The sequence below is a fragment of the Pseudorasbora parva genome, chromosome 5 (assembly GCF_024679245.1).
Source record: "Pseudorasbora parva isolate DD20220531a chromosome 5, ASM2467924v1, whole genome shotgun sequence".
NCBI lineage: Eukaryota > Metazoa > Chordata > Actinopteri > Cypriniformes > Gobionidae > Pseudorasbora > Pseudorasbora parva.
The window spans coordinates 39,595,573-39,614,753 of record NC_090176.1 but is presented as its reverse complement, the minus strand read 5'-3'; the positions used below and the strand labels follow the sequence as shown (position 1 = coordinate 39,614,753).

Here is a 19,181-nt window from a genome sequence, read left to right as displayed (position 1 = left end):
CTGTACTGGCAGTGCTGCTTGCCTCACTAAACCACACCCCCTCTGCCTCTTAATCTAATAATGCGTTCGATTTATATAGCGCTTTTCAAGGCACTCAAAGCACAGAGCGCTTTGCATTTGAAAATCTAATTTCAAATGCAAAGATGTCAGCCAATCACAACAGTGGGTGTTTTCACTAAGGTCTCACAGCATACACGCCCCTTGAAACAGAGCATTCAAGCCAGAGGGTTTACATCAGTATAGAAAAAATGCCTTTTATTTATAAATTATGACATTTTTAATGTAAAAAACATACTAAATACAAGTACACCTGGAGGAAACATTATAAAATAATAAAATAATAAATGCCAGGGGACCTTTAATCCTGAAACATTTTAATTTCTTTACCAAAAAAACATGCAATGCTTATAGACCTGTGAAATCACCTGTCAAAAATCTGTGTTGTTCTTTACAGCCACTGAAATGACAACAGTACCTGCCACTGTGCCAAGTGACAACTTTCTTTAGTTCCTGACTGGACAGAGACGATGACATAGCATAACATGTCAGAGTGACTTTGAGCATGTCAGCACAAAAGGCTCAGGACCCAAGTGACATGTTTACATAACAGTGCTGTAGGACATAAACACACACACACACACACATTAATCTTCCTCTCAATCAAACACACACGCATGCACGCACAATACTGCCCAATATCAACTGCTGAATTTAAAGAAGATATGGTATACCTTTCTCATCACTTCCTGCAGTGTGTCCTGGTATAAACACAGGGTGTCCAAGACATCACTAATACAATAAAGCACCTGCAACTCATAACCTGTTCTCACAGGTGCCGGCAGCACTTTGTGATAACAAAAGTTTGGAGTAGGGCATGCTGAAGGTGAACAAATGAAGTATTGTGTTCTGGACAGAACAAGTCCTTGATCTGTTGCATCACTATGTATGCAGAGGGGAAAGGAAACATGCTGTCAGTTGGTTTAAAATAAGCCAAGGAAGGTTATTTGTGGATTCTGATTTAAAACAATCTGCTGTTCGCTTTATTTAAAGTAAACATTAAATAATTTTCCTGGTCTTATATTTTGCATGAATCACCATTAAATGTTATTGCAAGACAAAAATAATTAACATAACACAGGGGAAAATAATGTTCACCACAACCAAAAAGTTATTTGGGCACTATCGTAGGCTAATGTAGGTAAAAATGCAACACTCATGCTGTGAGACGATTAATAAAATAGAGATACGCAATGAAATGGCCATAGACATCCATGTGTTGCATAGGACAATAATAAAAAGGCAGAAAAAATAACACGCTAGTCAAAATGAGCTGGTAGTAGTCAAAATGAGTGTAATGCAGTTATATTTAGTGAATGCAATGCAACAAAAACAAAGATACAAGTTGTAACCGACTGCATAAAAAACATAAATTAAATTTACAAGAAAGAAAAAAAAAAGAAAGAAAAAAAACTGTCTATATGCATCTGAATCCATGACTGAATCCATGAGAGAGGACATGTTTTATTCTTCCAAAATTTCAACATCCATCAATGCATACACTGCCTTTCCATTTCAAAAATGCTTTGAAATATAGCTAAAGAGATAGGCGAAGATAAATAATATATAATAATATAAAATCTCAGAAATTGAATGAACATCTTAGAAGCGTAATCATCTGTAAACATGAAAAAAACAGATAAATATGTCATCCTCTTGGCAGAACAGCAGCAGGAGGTTTAAGGCTGCTAATGCCCAGCACTTCTTTAGTCGTCCTTCACATTAAAGCCGCCATTTCATTCCAATCCTTACCTTCTCCGGTTGTCATAGAGCAAGCGTCTCTTCAATTCACACAGACACTGCAAAAACAACAAAGCTGTAGCTTTTTTTTAGTCTCTCTCTCTCTCTGGTCTCCGCCTCTCCCTCCCTTCCCTTCCTTCTGCTGTGGTCTCATGACTTCACCAAAGACAAAAGACACCCAACTCTTTTAAATAAAGGACTTAGAAATAAAGCCCCCTGTAAATGCTGAATGTAATATACATACAGTGGATCTGGGGCTGTCTGCTTGTCCTTTACAGCTCCCCTTATAGCTTTACAGTTTATGTTCGCTGGTCTTGAAACATCATCCTTACACAAACTAAAATCTCGCCACAGGAAAGACACTCCGGATTCTCTGGCCCTCACACAACAGATTTACTCAAAATATTAGTAACATAAACGAAAGACATTTCCTATTATATAATGCTATAAATATTTGTGCAGAGACAGCACTTTTTTAAAGCTTATTTCAGCACTTATTTTTAAAGCAATACAAGAAGAAAACTAAAATGGTGTTTAAAAATTCCATTGGCATTTAATACTTATAATTATTTAATTTATTTTAATTTTCAAATAATAATTATATTAATAATATTATTAAATATAGTTGCAAGCAGCAATTGGATATATCGTTCAAGGGTTCAATAAGTTCAAAAAGTAGCTAAAAATACTTATTTTGAAATGTTCTATAGATTTTGTGATGGTTTTTTGGAAGTCAGGAAGGTCATTGCTGATGCCCACCCTAAGATGTTGATATCTGTAACTTCTTAAAGAATATGTTGTTTTCGACAGAGTAGAAATGGTTCAGATGTGCAGACACTTTTTCAGTGTCTGCTAAAAGAACACACGTCATCATTTGTAAAACTCTCACAGTTCCAATATGGCAGCAAAAAGGTTAATGAAAAATTGTTTTGTAGGGAGCAGCGTGAACCAAGGATCACATCAAAGATTTTCAATTTCAAAATCAGTGTGACATTATTCCATTAAATAAATCAGAACTTAGAAAGGGATGACAAAGTGAGCCCCTTTGAATCTAAAAAATACAAACACAGCGATTTTCCCAAAGAAAATATATCATACACCAAGAAGAATATTGCTCTTTTTTATTTAATTATAAAGCCGACCCTTATCCTAAATATGATGAAAGATTTCACTGACAGTTGAACAAAGAAAACTAAGAATCGAAGAGATGATTAACCCCAATAAACAGATATTTCAATTTTAGTGAAACCTTATAATACAGATGCTGTTTTTCGACCTGCCACTGAAATGCAAAACCAGTACAAATCCTGTAAAAAAAAAAGTTGGCTGCAGGGGAGGAAAGATGAGGAGGTGGAAGAGAAGGAGACTCAGATGCTCATTATTCCATCTTTCAAACAGACATCATTTACAGCCTCTATTCTAATAGTAATAGATCAGCAACTATCATAATCTGCCCTACAAAAGAGCTTGGTTCGTAAAGTTTGATCAAAACAACATTTTGGGCTGTCATAATGTACCTGATCTAGACATGTGCCGATTTTCGATAATGCGATTTATCACGATAATGAATATGCACGATATTGTTATCGTGGGCACTTTAAAATATCGTAAATAATGATTTATCAACAATTTATAATTTTTTTATAATGCACTCAAGAATACTTTGCCCATCAACCGTATAAATGCTCAACACTGCTGTATTCTGCGTCAAAGGGACACTTGCTCAGATATAAACAAGCCCAACGTGTGTTTGCACATGACTGAACCGGTGAAGGAGACGCGCTGCTGAAGTGCCGCTCAGTGACAGCAGAGGGCGCTGATGAACTGCAGAATGCAGCCGGTTACCCCGGAAACCAGCAAACAAACAAAAAAACGCGTGTAGTTTTTAAAACAGCCATTCGTTTTTGTAATCTCGATGTTGTTCATCACAGCACCAAATACTTAATACTTAAAGACTTAATAGGCTATTTATTTTAAAATGTAAACATTTTTATGTTTTAATCTGGACTACAACCCTAATAATTAGAACTGTTCTAATTATTTGTTATTGTTCAGTATAACTTTGAGATTCGACTTCATTAGTTAATATGTTAATTCATTATTACCAAACTGACAATGAAAAATACTTATAAAGAATAAATCATTCTATGTTAATTTCTTAGTTACTTTTTAATAACATTAAAATCAAAATCAAAATAACTTTTAATGGACCTAAGATAAAACTAACAATGATCAGTATTTCTTAACTAACATTAACAAAAACATTATACTTTCTGTACCAAATGTAGCTATTGCTCAATCTTAGTTAATGCATTAAATAATGAGACCTTATTGTAATTTGTAAGCCTATCTGTTGTTCTTTATAGCCTAATTATTTTGCACTTTAATCTGTTTGAAAATTTTACTTTTACAGCTCTGAAAAAAATCAAGAGACCACATAACATTGATTTCTCAAGAGGGGTCTCTTAATTTTTTTTTCCAGAGCTGTATATATTTTTGGTGCATTATTGTATTTAAACATTCAGTTATTTTTGTTCTTACAAAAATAGTTCTTAAAGCTGTTATGCTATGGCAACACTTTTTTTTGCAACTTATTTAAATATCGTGATAATATCGTATATCGTGATAAAACGTCATCAATTAATCGCAACATGAAAAATTGATATCGGCACATGCCTAACCTGATCAGGTCAATATTAAACAATACTTACATTATTCTAATAAAACTTAAATACTATATTTCATGTAGCTTGTGTGGGTATTACATTGACCATACTGTAGTAGTTTTCTGTTGTGATGCTTCATCATAATAGGATGTTTTCCTGCATTGAAAATATTTTGCGACCTCCAAAAGGAATCTTTGTCCTGCCAAAGATTTATTTGATCACTTAATGTGACTACCATAGACTGTAAAAAAATATGTACGTAGTGCCCGTGACGTCACCAATAGGATTCTGAAGTGCAGTTTTGAAGCGCAATGTAAAGACAAGCTGGCCGTTGCCATCTTGGCAACAGGTCATCGCACGTCCCACCCGGATAACAGAAAATGGGCAAAGAGACGGGACGTGGGTGGAGCTTTGACACGATGACTAACAGACAGTGGATAAATGGCTATCCACCTGTCACTCAAAGTGGCCACGCCCTTAATTACACAGAACTTTAAGGCTTTATATAATGTAAACTAATGAGTTATACAAAAAATTCACCGTCTCACGGTTGTCATGAAGGGCAAAATTAGCTGTATTGTACCAGGCTGTAAACATGTTTTTTTCTGCTGTAAAGTTAGGAATTTTAACATGGGACTCAATGAGATTTTGCTCCCTTCTGGAGCCCGTCCCTAGTGGCCAGTCAAGGAATTGCAGTTTAAGTTACTTCCGTATTGGCTTCCGATATGGTAAGAGAAACTGTGGGAGGTTGCCGCTTGGACAATACCTGCCATTCTGCAGTATCGGTACCTGTGGATAGCCGGCTGCTTTAAAACACTCCTGTGAGTGTTTATGCAAGTGCTCCGTAAACAACATCAAAGGTTAATATTTTCAATCAAAGGTTCCATCATTAGGTTTCTATTGCAGCGTTGAGCAATGTAGCCAATCAAAGACATAACTGTTGAGTGTGTGAATGCAATGGCCAATCAGATGCGTTTAATTCGAAATGACGTCACACCAGTATGGTCTCCGATGTCACGAAGCACATTGGGGATTTTACAAATCAGTAACTTATGAGGTTGCAATATCAGTTAGGATGAAGTACGGAGTAGAATTAGGTTTTTGAACACAGCCAGGGGAGACAACCCATATATGAAGTTTAAAAGACTTTTTGAACATTTGAATTCTCGGAATTTCCAAATATAAAGTTCCTACCTGAACCTGAGGAGAGGATCATGTTCCCGGATCTTTGGACTTCATCAAATCTGCTGAAAATTACATTCAACCTGTAAAAAAAAAGGAAGAAGAATAAATCCATTTAAGTTAAAGATTGCTCAGTTTTCCACCATGACCCTTCACTGTATACAACACAATCCTCAGAAACAGGTGTTGCAAATCTAGCAGGAAACCCTCTCAGCAAGTAGGGTAAATGTCATTCGGTCACTCCCTCTGTCCTAAAGTACCTCCTGACTACACTACACTACTACTTAAACGCTAAAACTATTAGTTATGGACATAATGACATGATGACGTAACTCATAAAATACGGACACAACAGACAGTAGAATAGCTGATTGCTTAACATGTAGAGTCAGGCGGTCAAAAAGGGTGGTTCAAGGCCAGAACGAGGCGACAATGAAGACCAGACTTTTTGCCGTTAGCCGCAAGTCTGGCTGAGCGAGACTGGCTTGTGATGTAACACTTGATGTGACATTTCAGCAAGGATGATTTTGTGATCCTTTTAGTGTAATGCAGGCTTTGCACCAACTATATTTGACCCCACAGAAATCCTGCAAGTCCAAAAGTAAGTGTAATCCATGTGTGAAGAGGTTAGCTAATCATAACAGAGGTCAATTATGTTTTAAAGGTAGGAAATAAAATATTTTGTTTAAGGGTCAAAAAGGGTTGTGTACAATAATGCTATTAGATGAAAGAAACATTATAAGTAGGTCTGTGGAAATTAAAATGATGTTTAATTATGACGTCTTTAATGAAGCAACAATTTGGGAAACACGTGAAACCGAACCAAGTAGCACTGCTCCCTGAACTCCTCCCACTGCACATTCACAGAGCTGAGGATGTTCTCTTGCTGTACTACCCTCTGAGAACGCTTTATCCTGAACATTCCTCTCAGAAGAATATCTGTGCGAGTCAGAGGAAGATCCCCAGAGCTCTGAGCATCAAAGCCTATTCATCCTCATGTTCTTTTGCCATGCTGAGTCTGGATGGGCTGCCACATTTCTGCATTGAAGTGGCAAACAATCATCTGGTACAAAATAGAGCTGGGCGACTTATTGAATATTCAAAATATTTATTATATGCAGTGATATTTGCTAGTGATAAAAAATAACCAACATTATGAATAATGATAGTGATAATGTTAAAGTTCAAAACTCCAACCATCAGAGTCATTAAATTCTAACCAGGACAAGTAAGTAAAGCCGTGTAACATTAATGTTTAAAGGGTGTTGTTCCCAAAAATCATGCTGTTAGGATTTAATTTTTAATAAAGACATCCCTGCTGACAACGACTGACAAAATGCAAACATTTAATCCCACAATTCCATCATATTGGCTTTACCGAGTGCCCCACAACAGAATTTTGAATTGCAAATGAGATGTGATGCCCTTTATGCAATTTGAGAGAAATGAAAGTGTTGCTTGCTAAAACCCTTCTTCACTAAAGTGTTCAAAAGAGATTTCCTCCTCTATTAACTGCATCCAAGCAAACTGACTGTGTGCCTCTGAATTAAGCTGAGAAGATTTACATTTCACAGAGACATTCAAGGCAGTCTATGAAAAAACATCAGGCTGTCAGTGCGCTTAAGACTCAAAATGGATGCTTGATTTATGCTAAATGTGGGCTTTAGCGAGAAAGCAACGAAGGTTGGATTCTATCATAGATCCCTCCAAGGGCCATTTTAATTGTGTGGTTATCATTTATAGCAACAGGATTTGGTCTAGACCCAAAGAATTTAGGCACAGATGCGCATGAAGCCATTGAGAGGGCAGTATGGAAACTACATTAATCTAATAAATTAAATCTAATGAGCACAGCTCTCTGAAACGGACAAGAATAAGCTTAAAATATTTAAGTTTGACCCAAATGATTGTATTAATGACTAATGAGATATGATGAACTAACAAGACATAACAATAATGTTGCAATACACTAAGTTCAGCCAGGATGCTCGCAAGCCAGTTGCTGTTTTGACATTGAGTCCCAAGTCACAGCAAAATGTTTTCCCCAGGCAAGTTCCAAATGAGCCGGCCCTCAAAGTCTTATAACTATAACCACTGAGAAGATCACAGAAACAGATGCCTGCATGGTCCCTGGAGACATGCACAGATTTTACGGGGAGGGACACCTAACAGATGTTACAACCAAATTCAGACCACAAGCAAATGCTGGCATGCCTTCAGCCTCTCTGTGCACTACACTTCAATCAGTTCTTGCTGTGAGTATTATGGGTAGATGTTGTCGCTTGCAGATTCAAACCTATAGAGCAAAACATCTGAGAGTGATGCTCTGAAGGGCACACTGTTCTGAATGCTAGCTGTAAGGAAGTTTAATCTAAAATGACAGTGTGCTATAAGCACATAATGTCAGTCGCTAAGAGCATATTAGTATCAAGTTAGAGGGCAGGGCCTGATTCTGGGCCCGGAGGGAAATTAAGACCTAATGACCTGTATGAAGAGCCACTTAATACCCTTAAGTGAATACAAATCATTACAGTTCTAAATAGAGACATAAATGTTTTCACTCTGTTTAGAAACACTTACTAATGGGGAGAAACATCTGTCTAGATTTATCAATGCCTGATAGAAGCAAATGAACAGATGCAGCATATATCTAGAGAGGTAAAACCACCAAAACATTTAGGGTGCATTCACACTTGTAGTTCGGTTAGTTTGGTTCGTTTGGTCCGGACCGAAAAACAAAAACAAAACATATAGTCCTGGTCCGCTCAGCGTTCACACTGGCATTTTTAACAGCGAACCTAAAGTTACAGAACCAAAGGCATAGGGAGAGGCTCAGAACCTGATTGGTCGGCTTATATAACGTAGGAGCTTGCTGACCGAACACTCAAAACAATGCTGTGTGCTGGATTAAACGGCATCATTTTATGCGTGTACATATGGCATTATTTTACCTGCTGAGAACTCATGAAGAGCTCATAAAATGTTCAAAACATTCAAAACAGCAGCAGTATTTCCTCCGTTGTGCAGAAAAGAGACGGCCGTTCTGTCATCTGTACCTGCTAATAATGGGCAGCAGGTCCTTTGATGAGAATGACCAGTTATGCTTTTTGTGCGTTTTTTTTCTAGCATTTTCTAAACATGCTCGTCGGACCAAGTATTGATGAGGCACTTCCTCGTTGATCCACGTTTGCCCTCTAACGTTAACGTTATTCATTATTTTGGATACACCGATCTTTCCGCGTTGTCAAATCAGCTGACTATGCGTCGCATCTTGTGACATTATGTCCGGTTTTTGGTCCGTTTGCATGTCTTTGGTCCGTTTTGCGTTCATATATCAATCGAACCGCACCAGAGTTCGTTTGGAAGCGGACCGAGACCCATCTTTTTAGTGGTCTCGGTCCACTTGTTTGGTGCGCACCAGGGTTCGGATGGCAGCGTTCACATATGTTCAAATGAGCCACACTAAACGAGCAATCGCACCAGGGTTCGTTTTAATCGAACCAAACATGACAAGTGTGAACACACCCTTAGAGCTTCGAGACTCAAAGAGCTTACCTTGATTGCGGCAGTCCTTTTTTGCTAAGGTCAATCCTAACCTTCTCTCCAACATGTCTGTATATTTCCACAAGGCAGTTCATGGCCGCATCCCGAACCTAGGCAGATAATCAGACAACTTCAGCGCACTCGTTTTAAAACAAGTCTTTAAACAATGCAATTAAACTATTTGGGGAAACTTAACAATGGAAGCTTGTATATGGAAATAAAATGATTGATTAACTTTTTTAGCTACTTTCTCAAATGTCTATTTAAATGCTTTGTCTGCCACAAAAATGTAATATATTTGAAATCTCTTCATTTTTGATGTGTGTGTGTGGGCTGGTAAACCCGACATTATGGGGACAAAATGTCCCCACAAAGATGGCAATATCTGAAATCCTTGTCCTTGTGGGGACATTTTTAGGTCCCCATGAGAAAAACATCTTATAAATCACACAGAAGGATTTTTTTGAGAAAGTAAAAATGCAGAATGTCTCCTGTGATGGGTAGGTTTAGGGGTAGGGGTAGTGTAAGGGGATAGGATGTACAGTTTGTACAGTATGAAACCCATTACGCCTATGGAAAGTCCCCATAAAACATGGAAACATGACGTGTGTGTGTGTGTGTGTGTGTGTGTGTGTGTGTGTGTGTGTGTGTGTGTGTGTGTGTGTGTGCAGGAAACCTATTAAAACTAAGTGTTACTTTCATGTTTATTCTGCTGTTTGAAATGCTTTCCACAGTGTCTGTTAACAACATTCTCGTATACTGTACCTATCATATCAAACAAATCATATACATCATGATACATCACATTATACATCATCATATTTCTTGAAATGGCATATCAGAAACCACCACCAGAGGCCACTATGGCTTTATGTAATGTTGTTACCATCATCCATTGTTCTGTAAAAAAGCCATGTCATGCAGATCAAGATTTAACATTCAAATTCGATTACAACTAATGTGTGCATACCTGACTTGTAGGGTCTCCGAGTAGATTACATATATGTGGTACAATTTTGCTCAGAGTCAAGCCTTGGGCACCGTATCTGAAAAACAGAAGCGATGGTGACAGGGAGGCCAGCATTAGTGCATCATGGGGGGTTGCGGTATCTTTGCCAAGTCCAGCTTTAATGGCTTACCTAAAAGAATGTGCAGCTACATTTTAATTTTGACAACTTAATATCTCTATTCAGCAGAAATAAAATCAACAAGTGCAAACTGCAAACATATCAGTGTCATTGTGAGTGTGAGTTGCGTTTAAAATTAATAAAAAAGCTACAATATCCAGACTGACAACAATGCTTCTTACGTGTTCAGAGTTGAAATGAGGCAAAGACAGACTCCCTCTCTGGTCCGGTTGTTTTTGTGTTTGAAACCCCCCAACATTCTGTCCCATATGTACTGTAAAGACAATCCGAATGTAATACTTTTAATGCAATACAATTAAATAGCATCTAATCTTATTAAGAGACCTCCCATAAGCCTTTTGATGGAACAAAGTGTTCATTTAATTAATTAAATGAAATTAAAACACCACAAAGGTGTCTCGCAAGACCACTTCTAAATGGAGGAGGTTGTTCAGACTTTAAATTACAAATATTGTTCAAGCTGTCATAATACTGCAACAAAAAGACATAATACACAGATGTAGGTTTGCAGCCATAATGCGCTTTATTCAGGAAAGCACAACAGGATTGCATTGTCAGCTTTCGAATTGCTAGAATGAACATCCTGGAATTAATATTTAGGCATTTAGATAAAGACAATACCCCCACAAACTACCTGAGGTGTAGCTGATTGCTCCATGATCTTCAGCAGCAGGATTTGATCTTGATCTCTGACTTGATCTTTGGCATCGCCTAACCGATCTATCAAGCTGGGTAAAACTGGAGATGGACAGAACAAACATTAGAGATAATAGGGATGTGCAAATATATTTTCATTATTGATTAGTCAACTAGTTGGTCTTAAGGAATCTTTAAACAATTAGAGACTGGAGATTCAGATTATGTAATAATGGGAAGTCTGAAGTCTGACAATGATTGTCCTCGAATTCATTGATGAATGCAGTGGATTTGTTACAAAAGTAGCAATGTTTTACAGTGGATGAATTTTAAGAAGCAACTACTGAGACTGTTTCAGTGAATGCTGACAGTTACAGCACTTGAAACACAACACTGTCAGCACACTAAAATCTTCTGCAGGAAGTTGCATCTCTTCCTTTGTCCCCTTTAAAGCAGCACTGCTTGAAAATAATGATAAAAATACATCTTAAAATTTCTTTAATTTTTTTTTTAAAATTTTAGTAATCCTACCTGTACCAACTTGTGGCCGAAATCGGTCCTGTAATCTTGTCACTAAGGCAGATAGTAGGTCCATTCCCAACAACGCCAACTAAAGATGGAAAAAACATTAGATCAAACAGAGTCAAATACTTTTAAATGTGTACATTATTACAATACACACAATTCTTTAATGTTACAATGTCATTGTCAATTCAAAGCATCAAAAAGAAAAGAAAAAGGAAACAAGAATGTGCAATTAATTAAATGACCCCACCTCCCAACAGTTTGAATGAGTAGAGCAAAGGATCATGGGTAACGAACTAGACATCTGAATCTGAATGAGCAATGCAATAAACTATATGTAATAGACAAACATCCTAAATTTCATTTGAATCCAACATATCATACTACAAGTGTGGCTACTACTTAGAATTACTACACATCAGCATATTACTCTAACCCCGGTTTCACAGACAGTCCCAGAATAAAGTGCAAGTTTAAGCTGTTTTAATTGAAAGCAACGTACACTGAAATATCTTAAAATACGTAATTGTTCATACATTCACACTGCAGGCAAAAATGGCCCAAATTTTTTGGGGGTCAAGTGACCCCAGTGTGAACAACCAAGGCGGATTTGATGCAACTCTTACATCAATCTACGTCGACATTTGTCACAATTATGCGCCGGCGAGTTAGCCCTAGACACAATAGACACAGACAGTAACATTAAAAACTTGACTAGGTATGGAGAACAGCGATGGAGTGAGTCAATGGAAGGAGAGTGAGGTGTTAGACCTAATTAGTAAATGGGGAGATACTTCAATTCAAGCTAAACTAGAAGGATCCTACTATTTTTCGTTTTTTTTAAATAGCAAACGAAATGGAAGAAGGGGGACAAAGAAAAACATGACTTCAGTGCCAAAGGAAGGTGAAGAGTCTTAAAGGTAAATTGAAAGAACCAAGTGATTCTAACAACCGAAGCGGTCGCGGTCAAAAGTTTTTAAAAAACAGCATCTCAGTGAAACTATATACATCATATTCCCACCACTCCTGGCCTTCCATTTAAACATTTTGAAACAAAAGCGAGTTGCTTACTTCCTCCATAACCTCCCGAACTTTAGTACAACAGCGTCCTGCGTCTGATGTCATTGTTATTGTTCTTTTGCGCATGCGGGTTAGTTTGAAACCTCAAACAGTTCACGCTTCTAATCAGATATAGGCCACATTTGAAAAGGTAATAAACAGCCAAACAAAAATCAGGTCAGAGCAAAAAATCCTAATTGAGCATTAAGACTTGCAGTGTGAACCATTGATTGTTTTAAGATGCACACAAGTAATGTTCTTTTCTAAGGCAAAATTTATAAAAAGATATTTAAATGCCTAAATTGATCTAAGGCCTAATCCTAGTTTAGTCTAAGCCCTGTCTGTGAAACTGGGTGCTAAAGTTTGCAACTATACTTCAAATATATGCTGAATTTGGAAATGCATAATAGTCTATTACTAATTGTACAATATATGTATATGGCCTAAATAGTAAGAGTAGCATGCAGTTCCAAATTCAGAAATAGCTGAATGAGTAGTGCAAAGGATTATGGGTAAATCCCATCTTCTCATTTATTATCTCCTTTCTCAGCCTTTTTTGACAATACAATCAGTTTTTTGTTTTTTCAGTAACGTTCTATTAAACTTTTTTCCTTGCAATGGTCAACAAATTGGTTTAATTTTTATTCCAACCATCACAGAGAAGATTGTCAGAAAACAACTGCATATGTCCCACCCAAAAATGTAACTTTCCTTGTCATGGGGTTGAGAACCTGCTAATGCCACATCAACACAATCGCATCAACTGACTTCCTTGATGTCAGATAATGGTGCAGCTTTTGGTAACCCTCTACTTCTTTGAAATGATCATGTATAACCTTAATCCACAATCAAGACAGGTTACAGTATAAAGCTGGACTACTTGTTTGTTTAACCAATGGAAATTATGGGGAGTGTCTGGGAAACCAGTTTGGAAACTCATTACTCGAGTGTGTAATTTCACTTTTAAAGTTTATCTCCTGTTATTTATTTAGTCCTGCCCTTTTGATTAATTTTACGCACGCATTTAAACAGCTGGGCTTGACTTTATCTACTATAACAAACTCTTGATCCTTTGTTCTCACCCATACCGAAAATGACTGTAATTATCCTGATGACACACCATTGAAATAAAGGACTGAGACAGACAAATCACATCAGCTGAGGAGAGTATTAAATGCCTTAGAGGAGGTGTAAAGAAGGCAAGTCGTATCATGAGGTACTGGGTAGCACACAGATGATTTCTTTGTCCTTTCTGCATACACATTCCCACAGATGTAAACAGATTTAGCCACTTTCAACTTTGATAAATATCGTTCAAAATTTAGCCTTAAATTTAAAGTAAGCCTTTTTTTAGGAAAATAAATTAGGAAAATAAATTAATACTTTTATTCAACAAGGATGCATTAAATTGATCAAAAATGACAGTAGGAGCATTCTTAATGTTACAAAATATATTCCAAATAAATGCTGTTCATTTGAACGTTCTATTCTTCAAATAACCCAAAAAAGCTGTTTTTAACAATGATAAGAAATGTTTCTTAAGCACCAAATCACCATATTACAATAGCTGGGTCTCATTTCAAAGGCTGCATTCTCTGGAGTTCGCATTTGTTGGCCGCCTACGTCATAAAGGAAGTCTTATTTCAGAACAGTAACTATTATAAAATTGACCGTTATTTCCAGAATTTGAAATGTAGCAGTCAGTTTTCTGAAATGAAGCAGCCTCAATGACATGTGGCCAACAAATGCAACCTCCGGAGGACGCAGCCTTCGAAATGTAATAATTTTAATAATATATTTCACAATATAACTGTATTTTTATTTAAATAAATGCAGAATTGGTGAGCATAGGAGTATCTGAAAAATCCTGCTGACCCGGTGATCTTAACTTTTTAAAAGATATGTAGAAAAGCACAATAACAAAACAACATCAGCAGAGAATGCACGGGTTTAGAGGGGAGCTGGGCTTCTTTCTGTCTGATGATAAGATTCCAGGCAGTTTTGAAGATCTAACCACACCCACTACTGAACCGAGCACCTCCCACTCCCCACAGAGAGACAGATGGATTGTAAGCCCGCCTCCTCCCAATGTGCAATATAAACCATCTTCTCACCAGCGACCTGCTTCAGATCGTCTTAGGCTGCCAAATTTAAACATACCCCATCCCGCTATTTATATCTCTCCTATCCACAGTCAAAGAAAGAAGCCAAGGACTATTGTTCTCCTTGCTGAGCTTTTGTTTCATCTCTATGTGCCTTATTTTGCTCCATTCCTTCCCCTGTTTCCTTTTTAACTGCTGATAGGAAATGCACAGGAGCATGATCGATCATTCCAGTTTCTGCTTCAGGCTTAAATCAATACTAAAATAAAATATTACATAAGTCTACACAGGGCTCCGTCACACCTGGTGAGACAAACAGTGGATGGCAGGAGAGAGGAGGCTGCATCTGTCAGAACACACTAACGAGACAGATCTGTTTCACAGAGATGTGCTCATTCACCCAGTTTCGTGGTGTACAACCATTTGCATTGCCTTACTAATCAGCCCAACACCTCCTGTACATCACTCACAGTGTAAAGGGGTACTCAACTTTGTTTGGTCCGCGACCCATTTTTAAAGGGGCCATGTCATGAAGAATTAGATTTTCCTTGATAGTTAAAAAATGTTACAGGTCATTGCAATAATAATGATATGACATGTTTGAGAACTCACAGTGGCCCCAAAACTGAGCTTTTTAAGTCAGAGGGTCAAACACAGACTGGAAAATTGTCATTTTTTATTAAAACTGAGTGCTTCCAAAAAATAAAACAAAAATTAAGTGAACAATAAATAAAATGCTTGGCAGGGCCCCAGAAAATTACAAAATTCTTGCAATCCCACACTCCTACCCCACTCTCTTCCTCATCACATTATAATGTTATACACTTTTGAACGGAAAAATTCATTTTAATTTTACCCCTTAGACCATTCCATTACTATTGACTTTTCCTGCATCATGTGCGTTGAATGCAAGATGAAAGAATAACTAGTTCTGCAAGAATATCTAACTTGGATTGTTATTTTTTCTGGTGAAAACAAAGGTTCTGAATTGAGTTTACCATTGCACCTGGTTTGTTACAGTCTACATTTTTCAGGTAATATTTTAAGTAAACAAACTGTATTTGAGATACACTACTGTTCAAAGATTTGATGTCGGGAATATTTTAGGGACTTAAAGGGACATTTCACCCTAAAATGAAAATTACTTAAAAATATCATTATGCATTTATTTTGCAAAATGCTCCTCTCTAGAGTTAATTATATAATTAACTCTAGAGAGGAGCATTTTGCTAAATATATGCATATGATATAAATATATGTTATGGATTTAGGCAAGTTTTAGTCTTTTTTAGCATACCTTCTGATGTTCATTTATGTTTATTTTATGTTGTAACTAGTGGTAAACCTTCACTTGAACCACACAGACCGCATAAACTGAAAGATTTCTCAAAATGTGTGTGCTTTTTTGGGGCAGTATTAATAGTCTTACAGATAGCTGTGCACAGAAGAACAGCGACCAAGGTCAGGTCAAGTTTTTCAGGTTTTATTTATATAGCGCTTTTTATAATACAGATCGGTTCAAAAGCAACTTTACAGGGATGACAGGAAAATAATGCAACAATTTGTTTTGTCTGTACAGCAGTTCTAGAAGAAAATAAAATCTTTGTCCACCTGAAAGGGATAGATCACCCAAAAAATGAAAATGTTGTGTTTATCTACATCTAAGATGTAGGTGTGTTTGTTTATTCAGTAGAACACAAATTAATATTTTTAATTTGCTCATATAATGCAATTGGGTCTAATTAGAATAAGACCCCATTGAGATGCATATAGCTGGAAAAAATAAGCATGTTAAAGCTGAGCTCTAGTTAATATTTTTTGTTTCATTGCCAACTACTATCGATCATTACATCAACCTGAATCAAGTATCTAGATTTGCTTCGATGCAGGATTTGTTTATTGGTGTTAGCTTTGTGAGGATTCTAAATAATTAATGTTTTTTCTATAATTTGATAACATGTATTCTTTACTTCAATTAACTCATAGTTTCTGCTTTAAATTAACACACTGTTAATTAATACAATGCTAGCTCACTGTGTGATTTGTATATGTGCATTTCAGCAATTCATAACTTGGACACACTCACCTCTGATAACAGATCACTCACTTGAAAAGCGCTATACAAATAAATGTGAATTAAATTGAAAATGTGAATTCTCTGAGGTTTTTTCTTTTTTTCTCTGAGGAGTCAGGGAGAACAGCTGGGATAGAATCAACAGGCCCAGACATAGAAACAAGAAATCAACATAAACCTGCTCATGGGCCATTATTATTATTATTATTATTATTATTATTATTATTATTATTATTATTATTATTTTTATTTTTATTATTATTATTATTATCATCATACCTTTAACTGCACTACCACCAAGACAAAGTAATAGCCGTGCACCCTGCATTAGCTTTGAAATTTTGTGAGTTAAAAAGGTTTTTATTAGATTAGCTGGTCTCAGGTCAGTGCTTGAGGGAGATTGAAGGCCATCTGTAATATAAGACTAGTTGCACCCCAGCTGTTCTCAAGCAGTGGCTTCCTGAGTCACCAGTAAAAAAGGCCTGAGGGATGTCAGGAGCGGCTAAGTGAAGTCTGAAAAGAGAAAACGCCTATGATGTAAGATAAACAGAAAGTCACAACACTGCAGCAGCACAGCAAAAGAAACACTTATACTGAACAATGCTCACATGACCAGACACTTCTCCTGATTGAAGTTCTCTTGAGAAACACCTGGAATGAGATGCCTGGCTCATCCTACGCAATATAAATGCCTCCCACTGCACTTTGGTTATTTCTGTTTATGACTAGTATTGGCTCTGGCTCTGCTATCACTACACTGTCACATTCTCTGAGAAGAGAGCTGCTCACTAGAGTCTTTACGAGTGCTGCCGAACTCCAAATATAGGTCTAAAACACAAAATTACCATAAAAGTAGTCTATGGAGCATGCGTGTAATATTTTGAAGCGTTACGATAGCTTTGTGTGGGCTATTTTTTTTTTTTAAAGTAACTATTTACTACACCATCCCTAAAAACTAAAATGAGATCATTAGCTAAAATCAGGACAGGGTTTAACCTACCAAATGAGAGGTTAACGGGGAACTGCAAGGGTTCTTGAGTTGATGAAAAACAAATATTTAGTTAAATCATAAAAATGTAAAATATACAGGACTGCACAGTGAATCAACATTAAATTGAAATCATGATATGTTTTATTGTGTTTATCAAACTGGAGAATGTTGTGATTTAGTCTAATGCACTACGTTTCAGTGAGAAACACGGCATTGTGTTTTTTACACAGCTTATAATACAGTATTTTCAATTTGCTCGGAGTGGCTCGTCCACAGTACATATTTGCTCTACATGAAATCCATTTATGCATATTGCTTATAATATGCATTTGTGAAAAAGTGCAGCAATATCACCTTTTCACATTAGCATCGTTACTCCAGTCTTCAGTGTCACATGATCCTTCAGAAATCATTCTAATATTTTGATTTATTATGAGTGTTGAAAACAGTTCTGCTGCTTAATATATTTGATGAATAAAAGGTTCAAAAGAACTGCATTTAGTCAAAATAAAAACATTTTCAAATAATATAAATTTCCCTAACTATCAATTTTTATCAATTTAACACATCCTTACTGAATAAAATTATTGATTTATAAAAATAAAAAAAGGACCCAAATTAGTAACCAGTATAGTGCATTTTGTTGTTATAAAACACTTCTATTTTTAAAACATTTGCTTCTTTTTTTTTCTTTCTTTTTTAAACTTATTATTCATCATATTATAAAAAAGTATCACAGGTTATGAAAAAATATTAAGCAGCAGAACCGTTTCCAACTTTGAAAATGAATCATCATATTATAATGATTTCTGAAGGATCATGTGACACTGAAGACTGGAGGAATGACACTGAAAATTCAGCTTTGCATCACAGAAATAAATGATCATTTAAAGTATAATAAATTGAAAACCGATTATTTTAAATTGTAATAATATCACAATATTAAAAAAAAAAGTTATTTTTTTATCAAATAAATGCAGGCTTGATGAGCAGAAGAAACTAATGTGTCCAAACTTTTGGCCTGTACTGTGTGTGTGTGTGTGTGTGTGTGTGTGTGTGTGTGTGTGTGTGTGTGTGTGTGTGTGTGTGTGTGTGTGTGTGTGTGTGCATGAGATGTTTATTATACATGTATTTTTATATGTATGTATTTTGTATTTTATTTATATGTATTTTGTATTTTATATATAAATTGTATTGGAGCAATAAATCAGAATTGAGCACTAAGGCTCAAAATGTAAACGTAGCCCAATCCTAAAGGAGTGCAAGTTTTCCAGATACAACAGCGAACTAAAAACACATCAGGGGAGCTGTTAAGATCTTCAGAGAGCTCATGGGACCGATTACTGCAGGCATGATCTCTATCAAAACAACATGCACAAGCCACGTGCTAAACCTAAGCTAGCCTGCATCTAAACACAAATCACTGCAACGTAGCAAGGACTGGTTTACTGTTTGACA

The 19,181-nt window shown here is 36.4% G+C and overlaps 1 protein-coding gene across 1 annotated transcript in view; it reads right to left on the bottom strand.

The window, feature by feature from the left end:
* The window catches only part of clasp1a (cytoplasmic linker associated protein 1a), an 85,032-nt gene that overhangs the window by 40,992 nt on the left and 24,859 nt on the right, over nt 1-19,181 (bottom strand). The window contains exons 3-8 of the mRNA XM_067444258.1: nt 11,504-11,582; nt 10,971-11,074; nt 10,498-10,589; nt 10,159-10,234; nt 9,201-9,298; nt 5,658-5,728 (exon numbers count right to left, since the gene is read on the bottom strand). Coding sequence (XP_067300359.1) covers nt 5,658-5,728; nt 9,201-9,298; nt 10,159-10,234; nt 10,498-10,589; nt 10,971-11,074; nt 11,504-11,582 — 520 coding nt within the window. The remainder of the gene's footprint in view (nt 1-5,657; nt 5,729-9,200; nt 9,299-10,158; nt 10,235-10,497; nt 10,590-10,970; nt 11,075-11,503; nt 11,583-19,181) is intronic.